This window comes from Seriola dumerili, unplaced genomic scaffold (genome assembly GCF_002260705.1).
Source record: "Seriola dumerili isolate Sdu_G_001 unplaced genomic scaffold, Sdu_1.0 BDQW01000088.1, whole genome shotgun sequence".
Classification (NCBI taxonomy): Eukaryota; Metazoa; Chordata; class Actinopteri; order Carangiformes; family Carangidae; genus Seriola; species Seriola dumerili.
The window spans coordinates 12,805,432-12,822,023 of record NW_019174343.1 but is presented as its reverse complement, the minus strand read 5'-3'; the positions used below and the strand labels follow the sequence as shown (position 1 = coordinate 12,822,023).

The window sequence follows — 16,592 nt, the reverse complement described above, 5'->3', positions numbered from 1 at the left end:
TGTTAACCTTAGGCTATCTCTCTGTTAAGTAGGACAAACAGTGCTGTCACTACACCAGACAAGTTATTGTTAGGGTTGCAAACGATACGTTTGCTATTTAACCATTTAACCATGGATTTGCACATGAAATTTTTTGTTTTTCTCATATTTTGTTTGTGTGATATACAGTATAATATACAAAGCTATATAATGCCACTGACAGTGAGTGGGATAATTAAGCAAAAGATGCCAGTTTTATTGGCTTCATGCCAAATGGAAATATAAACATATTGCACATAATTTTACACACATTATCTGTCCTCTACTTTAACCTTCTATATTTGGTAACTTTGGTATCTTTTCAAATAAAGTTTTGTAAGTTTAAACAATACTTGGTCTTGCCGTTTTCAACATCCACTTCTCTAAGACTTGTTTTCCACTAAAATATCACTTATGCGCATGAAAAAAAAAACTTCCTTATTGTATAAGTATTACATCATATGACCTGACGTAACTTTGCAAACTTTGCACGATTAAATGTAGATGATTTACAAACAGAAAAATACACTAGGATCTACATGTAGTACATAGGCTGGTATGGCTGTAAGTCCCAATCACAATGAACAAACCACCATCACCCTTTTTCTATTTGAAGAAAATTAACTGTTATTAATACTACTGAGTAAACAAAAGCGGGGATCTCCAAGTGTGCTTGTGTGTGATAGAGAGAGAGAGAGAGAGAGAGAGAGAGAGAGAGAGAGAGAGAGAGAGAGAGAGAGAGAGAGAGAGAGTGAGTGACTAATCAACGAACCAGCCGCACAACATTTCTTTTTACATGGTTGAGAGTCACCATGTACGGGGAGATGGAATGGAAGGTATTTGGGAGATGAGTTGGGCGATAAGACACACATGTATGCACACACACACACACAAAATTGATTTCACTGCAGCCGTCACACACCAAAACCGGATCCTTTCAACTCTCTCTCGCTCTCATTCTCATTACCCCTCTTTCTCTCACTCTCTTTCTCCAACCTTCATCCTCAATGTGTGGACAAGTTGAAAACTAATTACCATTAAGATTGTAGTGTGTGTGGAGTGTGGCTGCCTTTGACCTCTTCAGACTTTTGAGAGGAAAATAGAGAACGAGAGAGCGCAGATGAAGTAAGAAAGAGAGGACAGGAACAATGGAAAACATGGGGATAGTTCAAGGAGGGGTCAAGAGCATGATAATCAATTAGATAAGCTTAAAAAAGAACTTCCTGTCTGTATGTATGTGTGTATGTGTGTGTGTGTTTGGTGGGAGGGTCAGCACCCATTTCCTTTTTATTTGATTCTCTGACCAAATATAGGGAGCTTTTGATTAAACAGTGCAGACAAAGGAATGCTGTGTCTCTATAAACAGACGCACACACACAACCTTATACAGTGTATCACTGAATTTCTACTACAAATGATTCTGCCATGGACCAAGACTAACGGTAACAAAGAGGAGGAAGAAATTATCTGTTAAAGATGTACATAAACTTGGGCTGTGTACAGTGCTACTGCTAAAGTTGCATAAGTTTTCCACGTTACTAATCCAAACAGATGAGAGCTCTTCTAAAAACTGTTTAAAGAGAGAAGACGCCTGCTATCCACTGAAGGAGCATCCATTCACTTCTTCAGCTATCACAAAGGTTTAAAAAGATAATCTCACTAAGACGATTTTGCTGCTGATATAATGATCTTCATCACTGATGAAGGCCAAATTAATACTTTCATATTTTAGCAACTATTAATCTGAGTAAGTAGCCAAAGTAGTCATGTCACTTAATATAAAAGTATTTGTAACAGCACCACGTTGATGCTGATTTTCAAAGTGCAAAAGGTTACATTCCTCTTTATAATTTAATGGCAGGTGGCAAACAGGTTTTTGTCAACTGCCAAAAAATATCTTTGACTGAGGGTCATAAATGCTTCTTAGTTACAAAGAGCTGCTGCTCCAGTGAGACTCTGAAATACAGTGTGGTTTTGACTAGTTCAGTCATCTTATAACAGAAACACCTGTGCAGTATAATACAAAAAAACAAACAAAAAGAAAGTTGGATTGATAAAAATACAAAAAATCTTTGCACTTTGACCATGTTAAAGGCTGACAAGGTGAAAATCAAAATGTTTTCAGAGAGGTCAACTCCCACCAGCCCAGACTTGAACCTGAAACAGATGTTTTAAAATGAAGTTTTCTGAGATTGAAAAAGGTGGCTTGGTACAAAGCACAAAAACATTTTCAAATTTATACACATTAGTTTGGAAAAGAAAGACAGAAATGGGTTCAGAGGCCAGACTTGATGGTGAAAAGGGAAGGTTGTTCCACAGTCTATGTGTCTGACCCTCATTTATCTTCAGCAAACCAATAGACAGCAACTTGAGGTCATATGATATATCAGGCATTATAGAGAAAACTTAAGTGATCTACGACATCAGAGACATATCAAGAGACAAGGCTATTGAGAATCTGATAATCAAACAGTAAGTTCTTGTATTTGATTCCAAACTGAAAGCTAAGTGGAGCTACTACCTGAGGAGGATACAAAAATTGTCTCTCTTAACTGAAAAGATTGACATGATAAAAGGTGAAAACTACCAGCCAGTATGCTGAAGACCATGCAAACGTGAGCTCCAGAATGAACAAATGTGGCACAGTCATGTCATGAGGCATCAGTGGGCATTTCAACATCCTCATATGTGCTCAGTTTTTCTTGATTAAGCCTTGAAACCAGATTGAAATGGATCATATGTGACCCATAGGAGTATACTGTTTTGTGCTGTAGCATATTGTCAGTCATAACATTTAAGGTGGCGTCTTATTATTTTTAAAAAGCATAGCATAGATGACTGATCAACATCTATAGAAGGAGATAAAAGGATAACTCATTGGTGGATCTCTGAGAGAGCTGAAGTTGCAGACAGCTACAACCACAAACTAGAGATGGCCCCTGCAGTTCATACTAACAAGCAAATTGTCCAAACATACACAACAGGGCAGCTGCAGTGTGTGTTTCACAGATGCAGCTGAGACACCATTCTAACAGAGAAAAGAGAGACTGCGTTAGACCATCACTACTGTCTGTCAGTCAAAAGAGGATATGAAACAGTGGAATGGAGATAAGATGAGGAAGTGGAGTCACACATTCAGCACATGCCCTGAAACGTCCCACCCACACTCACCTCTGATAGATCATGGGTCATGTTGTCACATAGCACATGCCAAGCTGTCATTCCTGTGGATTTCTAGAAAAAGTCCAAATAACAAACTTATATTGTGGTTTGGTTCTTTGTTTGTCTTTTTTAAGGGAAACCCAGTAAACCACACAGACAGTTCCTCATACACATTTTACTAGTCTAGTCACGAAATGGCAAGACAACTATCCAGGTCATGGGAGATCTGTCCATATGGCAAACGGATGAAGCTGTGTTTACACACTCCTGATGCTCTTTCACAGTAGAGTACGTCCATTGAGCCTTTGTCAGTGTGCCTGTGTATTAGTGTGTGTGTGTGTGTGTGTGTCCCTTCGTACGGCTGCTTCTGTTTACCTGAAGAAAATTAACCCTATGGTCAACACTTACAAGCGGACATGAGTCCAATGAGGCTGAAAATATAACCCACACAACACTTTTCCATATACGCAGCTCACAGGATGCACTGCTTGTGCTAATTTGTGACCGTTTGTGACAAGGTGATCAGCTTGTGCGTGTCACACATTCAAACACACTTACAATATACACGTGTAGACACAAGCCAGGAAGGAGAGATGCTCCAATGCAGCCAGTAGTTTGATAATTAGGATCTTAATTAGAACAGTTAGTCAAAGTGGTCACCTCTCCTGTGAGGTTTGAGTACTTGAAACTCGACTCTGTTTTCCTTTGTTGGCCATCTGAGCAGGTTGCAGCTGTGCTATTGGACAGAGAGAGAGAGAGCAATCACTCTGTCAGGCGTAAATGCTGCTCTCAAGTGACCTCTGACCTTGCTGACAGTGACCTCATAGCTCAGTGTGTTTACTGACCCCTGACCTTTCATACTGTGTGCACTCTGTAACCCCACTGACTCCTCCATGTGCATCTGTCCCATTCTCAACTGTGCTTCAGCATTGTACACACACATGTTCTGGCAATGAGAGAGGAAGTGAGTGCAGTGCAGGTATAGGTCAAAACAACTACACTTCCACAGCTGGTTATTATATAGAAATTTAGTCTCATCAGTAAATATTACTTTGACACTGTGTAATGTACCAGATAGCACATATATCGACAGTGATTTTCTATGACCACTTTGACAGGATTTTAGTTCAGAGGCATTATTAGGAAAATTATAGGCACGTGATAAAATTGCGATACAATAACTCAATTAAATTGTTTTATTTGCATGCTGTAGCGCTGCATTAGTGTGACAGATACAGCTAAACCTTGTATGCCAATGCTGATAACCAGAATATCTATCTTTCTGATGTGGTTATACACCAGAAACATTTACATGAATAGAACTGAAATTAGAGAGATGGCAAACCATACAGAGACAATGGAAGAGAGCTTTTGTGTCTTTAGAGGAGAATGATAATTCAGGTGTAACCATCAGGTTACAATTCTGCAACATGTGGAAAAAAACTCAAAAATAGCTTGTAGCATGTTCTAAATACATCCACTGAGAGTGTGTGTGTGTGTGTGTGTGTGTGTGTGTGTGTGTGTGTGTGTGTGTGTGTGTGTGTACATATGTTAATGGATGCACTCATAAATTACTAATGCACCCTAACACACAGTATTTGTACACAACATGCATATGAAACATATTTCTACAAAAATATTTCTACCCATAGTCATTCAAATGCTTCATTATTGCCGATTGTTTTATCATTGCTCTGGCTGGCTTTTGGTTTCCTGTAGCTGCAGTTCCCTAAAACCCACCTCCCATGATCTATGTCATAAATCATCATAGACTTAGTTTATTAGAATAGCTGAGGTCTTGATTTTCTATTTTTGGTAACTCACTTCATGAGCTGTGACCATAGTGTTTTATAACACAAAATGGTCACAACTGGATTAGTGCTAATGTTAATATCAGAGGGGAATTTTCTTAGAAACACACTAAGAATGAAAGTAGACACATCGTGAACGTAAGCAGAACCTTGGAAAAAAAGATGCACTCCTCAGTCACAAGTTATCAGACCTACTGAAACCTGTCTGCTCTGACCTTTGAACCTTATTGTTTTCTCTGGAGAAGGGTATGGTTGATCACAGAGACACGGCAGAGAGGTCAGGAGTCAAGCAACAAGGTCTGATGTCAAACAGTTTGTTGGTGTGATATAAGGTGGCACACATACTCTAAGGAGACATGTAGCTCAGCCTACAGGCCTACGAGTAGACTAGTTGTTGAGGGAATAAGGTTTGTCTGTTACTAGAGCAGCCAACGCAACCTGTTCAATCCACAAAGTCTTGTTTTGATGGTTACTTCTGTCATCATCATCAGCAACACTCATAAAACTGTAAATCTTCAAATATACAATGATCAAGATAAATAACTTGGTATGGCACAAGTTTTAGGACCACAATAATTATAAATGATTTCTAGATGGATTACTGTAAAAAAAAATCCTTCTTTATAAAGTCAAATAGTTTGAGTATAGTCTACAGTAAAACACGTGGTTCCTTCTAAAATTACAACTTAATCCCAGCTATAAGGCATATGTCATTATTGTCATTATAATGACACTGCATCACTGGATAGCAAAGATGCAGGCTCACTAATAATAACCACACCGTATGTAAATAAAGCCCACTCTGCAGAGAGGGGGCCAAAGGGGAAATAAATGGTCAGTGGTGGTGCCTTCATTATTTTTGTGTTGGCACCATGCAGGACCTTCAAGGAAAGCACTTGAATAAGCAGCAGAGTGTTCCCATCTGTACAGTTTACAGTCACAGCTTATACATAGCACCATACCGCTGGGGCTGAGGTGTTGTCACTGATACCAGCCTGGCTACTGTGTATATATGGCAAGAAGGGCAGCTCTAAGCAGAGACTCGCAGATGACGGTAAAGGGGGGAAAGAGGTGCATTATGGCCTAACTCAGTGGGTCCTAATGTAGTACCACTGTCCCTGTCAAAAAGGAAAGCAGCTGAATTTCAGAGCTATTTTATTTTATATTATTATGTTATTCTATTTTAGAATTATTATAACTTTCTGTAAGATCCATTTACTTAGAAATATCTGAAAATGGCATCTGAACGTAATGCATATGAAAATGTACTGAATGTCTACTTTGCTCTTTATGACCTGTATGTGCTACTACCCAAGTCGAGTAAAGAAAACAAGAAATGGTTCTCAATTTGGCACTGTGATTCGTGATGCTTGCAGCCTGAATGTAAAGTTTAAGGATGAAAGATGGCTGTAAGCTAGCACAGCTACAGGTCTCGTCTGGCAGACCGGCATAAATATTTATTTAACTATTCTGAAATGATTTAACAACATTTAAGTGAAAAGTATGGGGTTAGGGCAGCCTTCAATTTCCTAAGGACAAATAATAACTTGGCTACAATTCATTTAAGCTCAATAAATCACAAAACTTTGAATGTACAGAGAGAAAACGCAGTTAAAATTCATACTCGCTGGGTTTCCAGAGGTGTTGGCGTTTCAGCAGAGGCTACATTTCAGTGGCGGTGGTGAAATATCACTTACCCGCTCTGAAGGTCAGACAGTACGAAGTAAAGAGTCAGGTTCAAGAAAAGTGCGTGTCCACTTCTCTTTTCATGCTTTGATAATACCGACCCTCTCAGTCACTACCAGAGGAAAAAAAAAGTCGTGTTAAAGGGAAAAAAACTTTGGAGTTTTAAGTTTCTCTGTATTTCCACAGACTGCTGCAGCGTGTGCAACCGCTGGAGCCTCGGAGGCTAATTTGTTTTCGTTTCGTCCGACGAGATGTTGTCACAACTCGAAGCGTCTGTGGTCACCTGTGCCACCGCCAATGGCAAAGCGCAAATGGGTTTGTGGGAAATGTAGTTTTCTCATATCCTCGACCGGCTCTGTGATATTTTGAGGGGATGACGTGACGCATGTTGACAGCAACGGGAGTTTTAAGAGGTCCTTCCAGGATGAACACGACTGAAGGGAGAGAACTTTATTTCTATTATTTTTTTCCTGTCTGCAATTGAAACGCTGCTTTCAGTCTATTTCTATATAGTGGCCTCAAGTTTACATATTTATGTCCGATTTAGTTTAGTCCCATTTAGGTTTCAGTGTTAGGATACATGGGCTATTCTGCAATTTACATCATGACCCGGTGATCTTGTATTTCTGAGGCCATGGTCTGCGATTTATGGACAGTCTTAGATTTAATCATAGGCTCCACATGCTGTTGATTCAGCTTTTTTCTGTCTGTTTTATAGTGCACTGCTACTGACATGACTGCTGTCTGTATTTCAGTATGTTGATGGTCCAGTTCTCGATGTGACATTTTCTTATTTCACTAGTCAGAAAAGTATATAGCATGTGAAATTGTACAAGTACACAAACAGCATGACAAGCATTCATACATACAAAGAGGTGTGATGGATGCCCTTGCATTATCCAGTGACTGTTGGTGACCGATATGTGGAGTATGGATGACTAAGGTGTTCAGCAGGGGTAGTACCCAGTATGACCACGAGTGAAAAAGAAAAAACTAATATTTTGTAAATCAACATTTTATTAGAGAAGACTGGAGGCATTTATCATGGGCAGTTTGAGTTTTAATTTCAGTGCAGTAAGTTTGTCTATACGAGGAAACTCTCATCTGATAAAACTAGACCACCCACTAAAACAATCAACTGTTGCTAACCAAAACATCCAAATGTCTTATGCTATGGGGTCCTGCCATCAGCTATCGTTTTACTTCTACAAGTGTAAATTGCAAAGGGCTAATCTAATGATTTTTTTCCCTTCACAATATATATCTCTGTATGTGCAAATCAATCCAAGTGAAATGATTTTAACTGGTCGATAAAACAATGTAAGTGATAGCTCTCTTTCCCTCCATAGCACTCAATCAAGTATGTGACTGTTATGATCCTACTCACATTTAATACGCACAAGACAGACCACTTTAAACTCTTAGAGTCATTCAAAGTTGAGACTGAGATTCCAGAGATGGCAGTAGGGGGCATGGCTCACATAATCAGCAAGGAGACAATCAAGATGTTTTTAGCCATGAAACACTTAAAAGAAAAGAAACACTGCCCAAATCAGCAGATGAGTGGGTGACGTCTGAAGTAAATCATCTCTTTGGCCCCTTCATTGTAGAACAGTGTCATTAATTCACATAATACTAAGTGAGGCTGCCATGAATTAAATACATCCAGAAAAAAATATGGTTTTAAAAAACGAGTAATACAACTATGTTGGTGCAACATTGTCAAAATTCAAATCAATGCAAAAATCAAGATATTTTACAACTTTCAAGTGAACATAAAAGAGACTGAGAGGGCAGTGAAAATGTTCCACCCTGTTGATCCTTGAGTTCTCTTCTACAAAATGTGTCACACACGTAGGTCCAACATGCAACTATGTTGTATGTGTTGATGAATGATGGATTTTTTAAAAATATTTTATGCAACCAGTAGAGACAAATACACATTACTCTCTGCCATGTGTTTAGGGCCGGGTAATATAGATATCAACCATAGCTGTAATCATGTCACAGTATTTTCTATACTGTGAAACACTTTTGTGCAATTTTAACAATTTTAAGTTCGATTTCTCCCAGAACGATCTGAAGGATCTCACTGATTTCCTAGACAATCTGATGTGGTTTTTAATATATTATCACATCAAAACAAGCACTGATTTTAGATGATGATCTTGGTTATCATGATGTTTATTACTTTTCTATGTTACCCAGCCCTACACCTCATTGTTTTCAGAAAGACTCAGGAACTGGTAGCGCTGAGGAGTGTTGAAAGAGAAGAGGGACTGCAACTGTAACTATTTGGACATCAGCAGATTTGTATAAACAGATAACAAGCACAGTGTGCTGAGGAATAATGCTCATATTGTACGATTCTGCAGTAAACAATTTATGTCCGATGCCAATGTAGGAAGAACCAAATAACACCATCAAGATCATTTTTCTGTTTGGTGAGAGGGATGGAATTAACAGCAGGGTTCTTGGAATGAGAATCTGCTGCAGCAGGAACCAAGAGGGCAGGACTCCTATGTAGAGGGTACATAGGGGTATTGTGGATGCCACCAGTCCATGAGCCTCACACTGTGTACTGGATCCAACACCACCTGGGTCCCGCCCTGATCCCCCCTCTTCTTCCCCCGACGGAGCGGCGCGTCCTGGAACATCAGACGAACGCGGTGGTGGCGCATGTCTGTGCTGACGTTGATTGTGAACTACGAGACAGACAGAGACAGACCAGTGTGGATTAGGAGAAGTTCATTGTTTCGTTGTCTGTGATCAAGCAGAGAAGACAACATTAACTAAAGGTATCTATTGGCAAACATAATAAAAATGCATTAGTTAGCATATCTTTAACAAACTTACTGCCAGTAGGTGGAGATGTTCTGCTTTTATGGGGCTGTGATGAAGACCTACAAACTATTTGAAAATGTAGCTCATATAAAAACAACTCCCTGCTCTCTAGGAATCACCCAAACTAGACTTTTTTAACAGTTTATGGAATGAGGTGGTCTGACTGATCGGATCGCAAATGCATCCTCAATGCATCTTGGGTGCGTTCATAACTGTGCTTTGAGCTGTGATTGGATCATCCAAGATGGATGTAAATGCCAGGTCTTAGGCCAACCTCTGCTCTTACTTTTTACTTAAATAATGTGAGCTGACTGACAGTAGAGTTGGAGATTGTATCATTAAAAACCAAAATGACCTACTAGTTGTGGTTGTCGTGTCTCAGCCTTTTCTAATTTAGGTATTACAGTTACTTTCACTCAGTAAACTGCCTTAAAACATTTTAATATTTCAATTTTATTTCCAAATGTTAATGGTCGACATCAATCTCATAAACATAGTAGTACATAGTTTAAAAAGATAACTGAGAAGTACTAACCAGGGTCAGTGTCATGCCCATGACCACAGGGGTGAAGATGAAGTTGAGTGTAGTGACCTGAAGCACATAGCAGTCAGAGTCCGGGTTTGTGTGGACGTCTTCATATTGTCTGGGAAAGTGCAAGGACTTGGCACAACCATTCTTACTGTGTACTTGCTGCAATGGAGATAGAAATATACACAACACAATCATGACAGCAGGAGCCACAGTAGGCTATTACCAATGTGTTATGAAGCTAATATTCAGGAAAGAAATTTAATTGGTTTTGAGGAACTCTTTACCTGTTTTATAAACTTGAAGTTGAACTCCCACAATGCATCTGGTCGAGTCCCTGACACCCTCTTGACCCAGAACAGTAAACACTGTAGCAGGAAAAAATAAGCATATAAAAGGGCAGTTTCTACAGTGTAAGCCTGGGACATCAGTTTCTGTCTTAACAAACATGCAGAGATAAGTTTGTTCCCAATTTCCTTCTTATAAGGATGATAAAAATGCAAAACTAAGAAATTAGAAATGTATTGTCTGTTTAAATTTCAATGTCTCAAACTGTGTGCTGTGGGTTGAGAGTAGAAACAAACATTAAACCAAAGGTCTTAATCATGAAACAAGTTCAATTTATTCTGGCTATTCTAGGGCTGCTTTGATTCATCGAGTCTAAAATTGTCCTTACACGGTTCATTTACCTTAGAGTTGAGCAAGGTTGTGGGTGTTGATTCTGGCAGGGCAGGGATTTTTGAGACACGCAAGCTGAACGGCTCATACAAATGGAAAAGGGAGCGAATGACACGGGCCCGTAGACAGCGCATCATGTGAATAGTGTCAGGCTGCAGACGAAACGGCAGATCAACATCAATCCTATAGTGTCTTTAAAAAAGAGAAAACAGAAGGTGAGAGGGAAAGAAAACATGTTAATCATATGTCAGTTTGTCTGTCATGTCTTTGCTGATTTATTGGACCACATTCAAAACATTTTTCACACACACACTGCAGATGAATGATAAGATCCTCAGTTTGAAAATAAATAATCAACTTTACATGTATGGTATTTTCCATCCCGAAAAATGTATTGTTTTTACGTTGTTTAAAAATAAAATGAAGCCATGGATAGTACAGAGGCTCTGGTTTTATTCCCAGTTGCACTTTCACAACTTCTGTCTTTTGAGTGAATCAGCAAATTAGCTTTAGACTGAATACATCAATCCATGAAATCCCATCAAAACTGCCACCTCTGAAAATGATCAATAAAACCACCTCACCTTCTGTAGAGCCTGCTCCAAAAAGCTGCGGTGCAAGTGACTGTCCAGGCATTCCTACAGATTAGAGCAAATCTGCACACATCCTCAGGCCGAATATAGGAGGAGAGCACTAACCAAATATCCACTGGATACTCCCCTCCATCGCTGCTCTCACTGCTCTCTGTGAAGACAACATGCAAACATCACAGTAAATAACCAGGAAATCTTGAATCTTGTGCTTTCAACACATTCGTCCATTAATGTGCCAAAGAACAAATTACAAATAATACCCTTTCTCCTTTTGTTTTTCTTCTTGCGGGCCACTTTAGTTTCATTTTCTCCATCTTCCTCGGGATCCAGGTCATCACTGCTGTCCAAAGCGTCTGTTTGGACACTCACTGCAGACGAGAGGACTTCCTCTACAGCACCCTGAGATGCTTCCAGCCCACAGAGTAATTTTACTGGAAAAAGCACACATTTATATGTATATTGATAAGTAAAGCACGTGAATCACGAGGCTAGACGAGACTACTGCACTGTCACAGGTTTACCTTCTTTTGCAACTGCATTTGCAACAGCCTTTTTCACCCTCCCCGATTTCACAACGGCTGGGTCGGCATCAGCATAATCAGCAACGGTCACTAGGAAAAAAAAAAAATCACACTTTCTAATTATGATACTGTTTGAATGTCATTTTTCTTTAAAACATTTTAGCAAAGCCTGCTGTGACCACTACTTATAGTAAGTGAAACACACAACCCATCTGTCAAACAACTTTAGCACTAACACTAAACACTAAAGCAAGACCTCACTTCTAATGTAATGTAGTATAACACTTTAGTCAAAGAACTCATATTGAACTTTTTAAAATAACGGGTGAACTATATCAGTTCTAGCCGTGTGTTGAGTGCTAACAGTGGGCGAGCTAGCTTCTAAACGTAATGTACCTGATTCCGAACAAACGTCCCCAGCCCTAAATTTCAGCCGTTTTCGGTTCCCTTTCTTGGGCATGTTGACACCAATGATCTGCGAACGCTTAACGGGGGTGTGAGTCCTGCCATGTCTCTATGGCAAGCCGAGGTAGATAGAAAGAAAGAAAAATGAGAGAGAAATTGAAAAATGTTCCGCCAGGATCTTCAGCCATCATGGAATGACGTGATGTTGGAAGTAACGCGAGAGTATCGTTGTCGTTTGGTGCTTTTTTTTCGTCTGTTGCTTTACTGCCATCTACCGGTAAGTACGAATACTGCAACGATTCCTCTTGACTTAAAGGTGTAGAAAAATGAGTCAGCCCCATTATTTCTATGTGCCAAGTAAATTTGTGGTAAAATATCTACAAATTGAGCTTTGATGTATATTTTTGTTTCACTTGTTGGCTACTTGTAGGAACAGTAACCGGGCTATTTTCCAGAAAGCTTTGCAAACACTTAGGCCAAGATCTACTTATCTACTTAAGTATTTCCATTCTCAGTTCATTGTAAATATTTTATATTAATGCTCTTTATGTATTTGATATTGTTATTTAAGTACTGTGGTGCTCAATGGCTACTTATATGGTGGTTCTAAATGTTGCTGACATTATTGCTTGATTAGCGATTTATATTATTATATTATACATATATATGATTTTTTTGTACTCCTTACTCACTTTGTCTACGATTGAATGGCCAAAGTTTCAGAAAATTGTGTGTCTGCAAGAACAGACATAAAAGAGTTCAGTTAAAGTGCTGCAGAGTGATGGGGCACAAAAGGTCAGCTGTTATCTATCATATGGCATCATAAAAGGTGCTGTCTATAAGTGAGGAACTTCAGTTAGATATCAATTTCTCCTCTTTTTTAACATGATCTTTTATTTTATTTGAATTGTTTTTCACTAAATGTCTGTCACATTAACTGATAAAGAGGTTTTAATGATGCCACCCAATAAAGAAGTAAATAAGTTGTCAGCAAACAGAGGTTAATTAATCAGGTGTCTGCTGAAAATGAAGGTTTTGGAGAAAACATTTTCTCAAGGTATTCCTGCAAAATCTGCTGCCCATCTGACTTCACTGAGGTGCCATGAGATGATTTCTGTGTCACTTGTTTTATCTGCTCATCCACTCCCCACTCAACAGGCATGTCAGAAAGTGACTGAAAGCACAGATCCTTTTTTCACTCTGCCACTCATAAGGTTGCTAATACATCACTGAGCCAGGTAGACCAACCATCTGTCAGAAGATACTGGCAGAAATCATTACCAGGTACAATGTCATCAGCCCCAAAAATCATAACGCTAAAAAAGTCCTGTGTGCAGTGACCTATGTAAGCATCTTGTAAAAGTGCTGCAGGCCACTACAGCAGAGTGGCTGTTAACAACATCGTTGCCAAGACCTTGAAAACTCAGTTGCACAATGCCACGTCTCCTAGGGCAAATTCCTAAAGCAAAATTAGTTTTTGGAGAAATGTGATGCAGTTCAAAGAACACCAAAACAAAACAAAAAAAAAAACAAAATAAAAAAAAAAACAAAGGTGATGCTTGTACCTCTAGCCATGAAAAATGACTCCCTGACAATTAGGCTAAGTAATCAGCACAATGACTCATTTCCTCCAACTTTAGAGATGTGTCAGAGGAATTGTCAGGAGAAATCAGGTTCTTCTTGATTGTGGCAAGAGTTCACATGAAACCCTTTGCATCAGAGGATCTTCAGGAGCTTCAGTGTTGTCAAATATCTTACGACCACTATGAATTTTTAGTCATCGCCATCTTGTAACACAGAATATTGATTTCACCTTAAAGGTAACAATTCACTCAGTTTTCTCCCCATAATAAGATTGCCTGTCCTTGTACAGCAAGATCTTTTGATCAATAACAAGAACAAGATCTATTCTCATTGTTATTATTCCAACCTCCGCCATTAAAATCTGATTAAATCTCACTTGCTGACAGACCCTGGTAATTTGGCCTCAACACATGAAAACCTTCTCATATCTTATGTCCACATCTTACACCTTATGTATCCCAACTATAACCCTTTCTTTAATTAAAGGGGAAATAATGTCAGATAAATTGCAATCTAAATGGTTTATATTACCATAAAACTAAACTAAATTAATAATCTGGTTATGTTGTAACCTCAGTCGTAAGTATTTGTCAGATGGACAGAATTCTCCATTCACCATCAAATAAATGCTCATTTACATTCATTTACATTAACATTCATTGTAGCTGAATAAAATGGTACAGAAGAAAAAGGCCATAACTGGAGTTGTAATTTTTTAGAATTAGAATTAGAAAGCTTTTTTTTTCAGAATAAATGTAATACAGACCAAACAGCGGTCCAGTGGCCTAATAGTAACGATTACTGTGAGGGGGTGAATTACTGAAGAGTTTTACCTAAATACACAACAGGTCATCCCCAGAAGAGGTCAGAGTTGAAAATACTGAAGTTTGCAGCACTGCCTCAGTGAATCTGTTTTAACCACTAGGTGGCAACGAATAGCCATCACTGTTTATTCTTTGAAGCTTCTAAGACATGCTTCACACCTTAGAAGTGAAATTTAATTAAATAAGGCTTTCAGACTCATAATTGTGCACCGATTGTATATACATATATACATTTGCTCTATTCTCATATACTCAAATTCTCCCAACCTTTATCTTAATAACATTCAATTCAAATGTTCAGCAACCAAACCCCTGCAGAACCTCATCAGTAGAACATAATTTAAGTATATAAATCTGATGATAGCTCAGTCACCCATACTGTAAATCATTTTCTCTTCACATTGAACAGAGATGTAATCCAGTCATTTCATTGTGATTTTTTTTTTTTTTTTTAGGCTCTTGTTCTTTAAACTTTCAATAGTGCTCACACTTAAATATCTGGCAAACAGGCACTTTATTTGAGTCTAGCAAGGGCATTTTAATGCCTTGGAGAGGTTTTATTTATGTATTAAAGTAATTGGTCAAAACCAGACTGTCTCACAAAAAAGTCACCAAAAAATACATACATACAAGCATACATACCACATCAGTAAAATAGTGGTGTAGGTATACTGAGCACTGGCACAGTGTGAGGTAGATATACATCAGGGTCTTGCTGCTGTGGAGTAACAACCACCAAACGTAAAGAGTCAGAGTTAGTCATTCAGAGTGAGGCACGTCTAAAACACAGTGTTAGGAGATGCCCCAGACTTTCCTTTCAAATATTACCAATAGTCTATTTATAATTTTAGGGTCCATTTCAATCCTGCAGGGTGCGCTGCATAACCTGCTCTACAACCTGCCTCTCTGGCTTGGTTAAGATGATGCCACCAGAACGCGCATCATGGCTCAGGAGCCGTTAGGTTGTGAACGTGCTTAGTGGTGCTGATGTGAAAAGTTAATTACATTTCACCAAGTACTGGTCAACTCTGCGCTAGCTGTTGTAACACGATATGGCCCACGTGTGGAATTGTGATTAGGCTGTTATAGATGACATGAATGACCGAGCACCTAATTCCAGTCCTCTGATTTGCATATGCATGTGGTGCAAAACGCGCATAGGCTGATCGCGGGGAGTTGGTCCCTTATTTCCAGAGCTGTGGCCCGGTAGTGACAACTGCAGATTCCCGTGTGTGTGTGTGTGTGTGTGTGTGTGTAACAGAGCTACTGTGTGAGTGTGGGAGGAGGAGTGAGCGTCGGTTAGGTGGCGGTGAGGAGAGATGGAAGCGGAGAAGGCGGATGCAGATAAGACTCGCTCTCGCTGTGGCCAGGACTAAGGACGCAGATTAAACGTCTCCCCTCGGATATTTTTTTGTGGTTTTTTTTTTTTTTAATTTTTTTTTTTTTTTTTACTATTTTCCTGCCGATGTAGGCTACTATGATCTCAGTCGTTCTACCGGGCACCACCCCTCCAAACGCACCCGTCTATCTCTGAGCTGTCAATCATATCACGCCGGGATTTCTACATGTGAGTGCATGGCGCGCCGGGCAGGGCGGATCAGCTCACTGGGTGAAAAAACGCCGGTTAATATGGATGAAAGGTCAATCATCATCGCGTCATTTCAATCACTCTGATTAGGTAAGGCGATATAAAGCTTAAGACTGAACGTCTGATGCACAGGAAATTTAATGTAGCCTAGTGGGAATAAGGCGCGTATCAAGGATTGTGCGTCGCTACGGGGCGTTTTAAGGCCCCCTTATCAGTTACTGTAAGTCTGTTTATCAGCCTTGTAAGACACATATTTCCCTTCTTAATCCCGACAGCGACACTGTCCTGTAGCGTTGCCCAGACCACAGAGCAGGAAAGATGATGTGCGAGGTGATGCCGACCATCAGTG

General features: G+C 39.4%; 3 protein-coding genes across 6 annotated transcripts in view; 1 reads left to right on the top strand and 2 right to left on the bottom strand.

Moving 5' to 3' along the window:
• Positions 1-6,897, bottom strand: part of LOC111221652 (transcription factor EB-like) — a 30,488-nt gene extending 23,591 nt beyond the window's left edge. For all 4 annotated transcript variants that reach the window (XM_022745122.1, XM_022745126.1, XM_022745125.1 and 1 more), the window contains exon 1: positions 6,689-6,897. The gene's annotated coding sequence lies outside the window, so the exon portion shown is untranslated. The remainder of the gene's footprint in view (positions 1-6,688) is intronic.
• A 785-nt stretch (positions 6,898-7,682) lies between these two features.
• Positions 7,683-12,429, bottom strand: tmem183a (transmembrane protein 183A). Its single transcript, XM_022745585.1, has 8 exons — positions 12,239-12,429; positions 11,843-11,932; positions 11,582-11,752; positions 11,313-11,472; positions 10,740-10,920; positions 10,338-10,418; positions 10,057-10,212; positions 7,683-9,382 (listed from the first exon to the last, which is right to left on the bottom strand). The coding sequence occupies exons 1-8, from the start codon at positions 12,300-12,302 to the stop codon at positions 9,197-9,199; spliced, it is 1,089 nt and encodes a 362-aa protein (XP_022601306.1). The 5' UTR covers positions 12,303-12,429; the 3' UTR covers positions 7,683-9,196.
• Positions 12,430-16,561: 4,132 nt separating this feature from the next.
• Positions 16,562-16,592, top strand: part of ppfia4 (PTPRF interacting protein alpha 4) — a 54,418-nt gene continuing 54,387 nt past the window's right edge. The window contains exon 1 of the mRNA XM_022745055.1: positions 16,562-16,592. This exon is cut by the window's right edge and continues 227 nt beyond it. Within this exon, the coding sequence (XP_022600776.1) occupies positions 16,562-16,592 (31 nt within the window).